Raw genomic sequence first — 7,123 nt, 5'->3', positions numbered from 1 at the left:
GCTAACAGGACTTTTACTGTGCTTAAATAATCAGGGTCAATTACTCCAAGCACAATCTGTAAACCTTTCAGAGCAGAGGAGGAGTGCCCCAACAATAGCCCAACTGTGTCTTTAGGGAGGGGTCCTCTAAAATCTGTGTCTACTGGCTGCACTCCCATTTGGGGGGTCAGTACGAGTCTCGTGGCAGAGTGAAGGTCCAGTCCTGCGGAGCCTTTAGTGGCTCTCCTCAGTCCTTCGGGTGGCAAAGGAAAGGCCAAGGCCTCTGTTTGTCCTCTCCCTGTCTGTCGCCCTGCAGAGTCCCATATATTTGAGGGCCCTGGGGACGTGGGCCCTATTGTCTGGTTTTTGGTCGTGCACCACCATATCCTGTCAATAGGGGTCGGCCATCCATGTCCTTCACAGATCGACACTCATTTGCCCAGTGGTTTCCCTTCTTACACCGTGGACATAGTCCAGGCTGCTTGGGTCTATCGCTAATTTTCCCCTTACTCCTTTCAGGACACTGTCTTCGATAATGCCCTTTACGGCCACATTTGAAACAGGTATCCGTGGTGGCGGTTTTCCCTAACTGTACCACAGCTGCCACTAGGCCAGCATTAGTCAATGGTCCGTGCAGTTCCCTGCAGACTTTCATCCAAATTTCTAAACCTTTATGTTTGTATGGGGTTATAGCAGTCCTACATTCTTTTGTACATTGCTCATACACTAGCTGTTTAATGAGAGGCATGGCTGTATCAGGGTCTCCGAAGATCTTGGTAGCGGTCTCTACCATGCGGGCTACAAAGTCTGAAAAAGGCTCTGTGGGACCTTGCAGAACCTTGGTAAGGTTCCCGGAGACTGCGCCCCTATTAGGCAGTGCTTTCCATGCCTTGATGGCTATTTCATTAATTAGGCTATTAACTTGTTCTGGATAACAAGTCTGGTCCAGAGCGAATCTCCCTAGACCCAATAGCATGTCAGTGTCCCAATGTCTCTGAGGATATACTCCTGAGGCCAGATTAATGGTGGCCTGAGTATTAGCATATTCATAAAGGTAAGATTTCCAATCCAAGTATTGACCTGAGGAGAGGCAGGCTTTAGCCAGACTCCCCCAATCCCCAGGGGTGAGGCAATATCTAGCAATAGCCTCAACTTGAGCCAAAACAAAAGCTGCACTGACCCCATAGGTTCTGACAGATTCTGCCAATTGCTTTATAGTCTTAAAATCAACAGGTTCATGATATCGATGCCTGTTAGCATCCAGAAATACTGGAAAACTTAATCCCATCTCTTTCCACACCGCTGGGCAAAAGGAAGTACCTTTGGCAGGCTTCACCATGCTTTTATGTTGAGGGTTATATAGAGGTGCTGTTGGTATAATCACTTTCTTGCCTAATTGTCTGCCTTGTTGCCACGTGGCGTTAGCATGTGGCCAGTCTGGATCATCTCTCTCTCTCTTATACTGAGCAGCCTCTTTCTCAAGCTCAGCCTCATCATCCTCACTAGGCTCTGAATCATCTGACATTCCTAAGGTCAAGCCTTTTAAAAAGGAATATATCTTATTTGTTCCTGGTCCTGATTATCCCTTTTTTTTTATCTCTACCTTTTCTTGTTCCTTTTGTCTCCTTTTCTTTTCTTTTCTTCCTTCGGGAACTTTTCTCCCTCTGACATACTTTCTTGTTGCTCTGCAAGGATTTTCTGACCTGTCCTAATGGCTTCCTCACATCGTCTATCCTCTAAGCAGGCATGGACCATTCGCCAAAGAGGTTTTGATCTGGGCTTAAGCTTGCCCTCTGTGGCTTCCTTATCCGAATCTTTTCCCAATTTGTCCCATGCTCCCAAGGTAAGAGATCCCGATACTATAAACCATGGAGCACAACGGTCGCATTCATCAAGAAAGCTCGACAGGATTTTCCTTTCGATTTTGAGTTTACGCTGATTGAGGAGTTCCTGGAGAGCTGTCAGGAGTGGGCTGGAATGTGATTTTCCCATACTCAATGCATGAGCAGTTTTACGAGCAGGGTGAGCTGGCGTGTTTGTTTACACATGACTTCGTAACCTGGGACTAGCTGGCTATTCCCAGCAAATGCACTCACCTCCGGGCCAGTGGCAATACAAAAGAAAACAAATCCACCACACAAAGGAGAAAAGAAACAAAATTACAAGTCCTACCCACAAAGGATCAATTGGAAACAACATTGCTGTAGACGACAGACTTTATAGCCTCTAAACCAAGGCTTTCATCGTCTCTGCTTACCTCCAGAGAACTTTATCCCCCCCCTTACCCGGGAACTTCCCGACGTCCCCGTCATGGAACTGAAGAGTTCTGAATCCACGAGGATGTCCTCGGGTCCCTGTACGGGCCACCAGTTTGTCTCGCCCACCTCCGCCAGCAAGGAATGCAACACGGTCGGATTCTTCTCAACAGCCTTTATTGCAGGACCACCTCATTGCTGATACGGGGACCTCAGGCGCTTGCCTTATATACACAACAGGCTGTGGTCGTGCTACTTGTCCTTCAGGGATTGGCGGAGCACAAATCACCCTATGCTTCTTCTCCTCCAGGGATTGGGGTAGCACGAATCTCTCCACTAGCATGGTACCGCCCCCGCCAGATTGACAACAGGGGAAACCCATGCATGTGCAGTACTGTTGTTTACCACAGTTTGTTTTACCGCGCCACTCCCTACAGTTAAAGATTGCCAGGTTACATTGGCTACAGTTTACAGTTTGATCACAGACAGGCTCAAGATTCTAACTCACACATATTTGTAATAAAAAAAATCAAACAGGTGGAGATCGTTACAGGATTTAGGAAGGGTTGATGAGCCTATGGAACTTATAAGAGCATTATAGCCTGTTTGCTTACTCAAACTGCTATTTCAAGAAATACATGTAGCATTACTATAGATTTAAAAGATTGTTTTTATGCTGTTTCTTTACATGCTGGCGATTGTGAAAGATTTTCATTTAGTGAGTTTGCTTATAATTTTGGACAATCCATGAAGTGATACCATTGGAAAGTTTTGCCTTGGGGAAATTTTTTTTGTCACTTTTTCAATACAAGAAGCTAAGACTTTGAATCTTTCAGTGTATATTATTTATTATATAGACATTTTAATTTTAGTACAAGCCTTTACTTTTACAACGTGCTATAATATTGGGGAGCAGCTGCTGCTCCAGAAAAAGATTCGATATTTCTTTTCAATATTTGAGACATTGGTCAATTAAGAGAAAAAATTTTTTTCTGAAGTCTGTGCCATGCGTGTTGGCAACATTTTTCCCTTTTATTTCGGAATTGGGACTAAGGCAGTGTCAAGGGAAGAGATTCTGAATTGTTCTTCCAGGTCCTGTCTATTGATCAGTTGCGAGGAACAGGAAGATTTTGCATTGACTGAGTTCCTGGTGTGATCCCCATAACCTCTGGATGAAAGGCTGATTCCCAGTGTTACTCTACAGGCACAAAAGAGACTTTGGCATTACTGTGATGTTCATTGCTGCCATCACCATTTCAGCCACCCCTGCTGCTGCAGTGGCCAGTTTGGCCATATCTCAATCGGCAGCTGTGGTTGGGACTATGAATACATTCTGGAGAAGTCGCCATGATACTGACTGTACAGAATAGGGTTAAAATTCAGATTCAGTTGGTCATTCTTAATCTCAACCAACAAACTGCTCTCTATTGGACTTCCTCTGGGAAACCCATGTTATATCTTGTTCTACCTTTTATCATTCTATGTATAACCCCTGTTAAGGTCCTTGATAGCAGCAAGGCTGTTGGGGATTTGAATGCTTATCTCGATTGCTCACTCTTAGCAGCTGCCCCTGGGCTGTTTTAAAGTACCAACAGATCCAGTCTCAGGCTGAAACCAAATAGGTTTGGTTTTCATTGACCGGGAATAATCCGTCGACTCAAATTAGAGGCTCAGTTTGTACGACAAGTAGTTAGTCAAAGACGGGCAACCTTCTGGGGCCATACTCGCCTAAGACATAAACCCTGAGGCTGGCAGGGTTTTCAGAGACAGGACAGAGTTTTGAACCCCAGATTGATCCTAAGAGAGGTGCTACTTAAAAAAATAAAAGAGGGGGAATTGTTGGACCCTACCTTGGGATGTTTCCCTTCCCCCTTGCTGAGCCTTTTAGCCTGCTATAGCAAGAAGTTGTTCACATCCTTGGCAGCTGCTCTTGGCCGCTGATTTGGGGCTGGGACTGTCCATGGCACCCTTCCCCCCCACCAGCCTTCCAGCTTGTTGTTCTTAAGAAGTTGTTTATGCCCCTGATTGGGGGCATAAACATTCAACCACACAGACTTTTCCTGTTTTCCTGGTTGGGGATTTTCACCTGCCTTGTTTTTCCATGGCTTTTGCCTTGGGTATGTAAGGAGATCTCAGTAAAGCCTTGGGGGCACTCTCTGAAAATGGGTGACCTATGTACGTGTTTTCTTTCAATCCCACAGACCTACGCCCGATATTCACACACTGGCAGCACAGGCGCCAACTTGGTCCTGCGAAGGTTGGACCCCCAGTGCAAGGGAATATCAGGGGGGGTGATAATGGGAAGTGGACGGGGAGGAACACCTTTATGTGGTAGGGGAAGGGGATAGGGGGCTTATGGACAGGAAACCGGTAAAGGGAGTAATATTCGAATTGTAAATAAAAAAATATCCAACAAAAAATGGAAAAAAGAAAAAGAAGATATAAGGAAATTATAAGAAATCGAGACCAAAGCCTGTGAGTGGCTAGCAGAATAGCTCTCTGTGCAAACACACCATCTAAGCTCAAGCCCTAGAAACGTCATGGCGGATGGAGTTGTCCTGTCTCCATACTCCTTCATGTTGTCCCCTTAATTCTGGCAAGCATACATCTCTACACAAAACAGACAAATCGAAAATGAATTTGTTTTAAAGCATATGTAACAGGGACTTAAACCACCATGGTCATTGGCAGTTCAATGACCAAACCTAACCAATGAAATAAGAGGACATTGAAGAGGCAGAAGAACCAGTGTGGATGGCGGAATGAAGCCAAGTTGGAAGTTGAAGTAAGCAAGCCTTGGAGTCCCTGGTCCACCTCTTGACATGCTCAGGGGCTTAGTCGGATGACTATGACGCTTTGGGGAGGCATTCAAGCAAATGACCAGAGTCTGGAGGAGGCACTATTCTCATTCTCCAAACTGTCAGGTTTAATAGGAAGACCCCCCCTCAGGGCTGACACAGGCTCTCACTTCATGTACCAATGGAAAGTCTTGGATTTCTATATGGGGCCTTTCTTAAATAATGCAAATATGTTTGCTACTGCCCAGCAAGCATTCAGTTTTTTCCTCCACCATCAATGTTATTTTTCTCTTTCTGTCCTGGGAGAAGGGACAGAAGGCTCTGTTGTGAGGTCTGCTTAAATCCAACATAAATCCAACGTGACTCAAACACCAGGTCAATGCAAACAACAAAAAAAAATTGGTTATAATCCAGCTGCTACTGATCCATCAGAGTCACATAACGGACTCGGGAGCTGAACTTTAATAACCGTGTATTATAGAATATTGAGCTGAACCACAACCTTGAAGGGACATTGCACAGCCTCTTTAAAGGATGAGACCACAAACCTAGGGAGAGCAGGGTGGGCTGTAGCACTGTCCAATTTTTTTTTTGTTTTGTTTTTTGACATACAGAGTTGAATGAGGTAGTTTTCACCAATCAGGTTAGAAGTAGTTTCCTGGGCCTGGGAATATGAACTTAGTTTGACCCTGCCAGCAAGATGGAGAAGTTGTCCTTGAGATGTCTGGACTCAGACAACTGATTCCTTATTAAGAAGCCGGTCAGCTGTTGTGAAGCTTCAAGCTCCCCTAGGGCCTAGGACTGAAAGACCCTCAGACAGGGGAGACTCTCGCTCCAGTCCTGAGGACACCCAACACCCCACGAACACACGGGACTCAGTCTTGATGTAAGAACAAGAGGTTTATTTTGGGATACCAATGCACTGGGGCTTGACACGGTCCTCACGCAGGAGGGATGTTAAGAGCCTCAAACAACAGAAATGTACAGCTTAAATAGTCATTTAAGATCACACAGTTTCATTAGCTCAGCTATTTCGGTGCCAAGGATAACTAGGCAGATGTTTCTCATCCTGGAATTCCTGGGACAAGGCCGTAACCATATTAATGCAGCTATTTCAGTACTAAGGATGTCTGACTTGATATATGTTTTCTCATTCTGGGGTTCCCAGGACAAGGACCAAGGATATCTGACTTGGCAGATGTTTCTCTTCTGGAGTTCCCAGGACAAGGCTATAGCTATGTCAGCACAGCTATGTCAGTACCAAGGACGTCTGACTTGATATAGGTTTTCTTGTTCTGGGTCACAATCTATAGTGGTCAGTAGCTTCCTGGAGATGTTTCCTGTCCTGTAATTGCCCTGCATAAATATGTTCTATACCATCTGTTCTTATGGTCGGGCAGCTTCCTAGAGAGAGGGTGGGAATGTGCTTTCTGTACTTTCTGGTCTATTGTCCTACATCTAGGGGCTAAGCAAGGGCCAGCTTAAAAGATTCTCATTCTTAAGAAATGGCCGCACTAATATCAAATGGGGATCTTTCAGGACCTTGAATTTATGGAGTCTGAAAACAAATGGTAGTACTGAGAGTAAGTGTCTTTTGCTTGTTCCCAGCAGGTCTTGCTATACAGAGGGAACAACTGCAAGGACAGAGGCATGTTTGCCCTGTTTAGCTGCAATGAAGAAACTCGTTTGAACAAGTGCCATTGACATGAGAAGCAAGCTGGAAGCTGCACATCTTGAGCATGCTAAGAGGTGTCACGTGTCAGTGCTACATGGCCGCTCTAGTTTCTTCTCTGTTCTCCACTGTGTGTGGGCTGCCACACCTTTGGGGGGAGTGGAATGACCCTTTCACCGGGGTCACCTAAGAGTATTAGAAAACACAGATATTTACTTTAGGATTCATAGCAAAAATTCAGTGATGAATAATAACAAAATGGTATTACGGTTGGGGGGTTGGTCACTACAACATAAGAAACTGAATTAAAGGGCTGCAGCATTTGGAAGGGTGAGAACCACTGCTTTAGATAAAACATAGAACAAAAGCAACTTAGGATAAAAGAGTTTATTTCAGCTTACAACTCTTAGGTCATCAGT

At 45.0% G+C, this 7,123-nt stretch overlaps 1 protein-coding gene across 1 annotated transcript; it reads right to left on the bottom strand.

Moving 5' to 3' along the window:
* Window positions 1-331: 331 nt before the first annotated feature.
* LOC148002678 (igE-binding protein-like) lies at window positions 332-1,504 on the bottom strand. The gene has a single exon (XM_087577260.1). It carries the CDS (start codon window positions 1,502-1,504, stop codon window positions 332-334), a length of 1,173 nt encoding a protein of 390 aa, XP_087433386.1.
* Between the last annotated feature and the right edge of the window lie 5,619 nt (window positions 1,505-7,123).

This window comes from Rattus norvegicus, chromosome 11, assembly GCF_021556685.1.
Source record: "Rattus norvegicus strain SHRSP/BbbUtx chromosome 11, alternate assembly SHRSP_T2T, whole genome shotgun sequence".
Classification (NCBI taxonomy): Eukaryota; Metazoa; Chordata; class Mammalia; order Rodentia; family Muridae; genus Rattus; species Rattus norvegicus.
The sequence above is the reverse complement of the archived record's forward strand: the minus strand, read 5'-3'. Positions and strand labels throughout refer to the sequence as shown.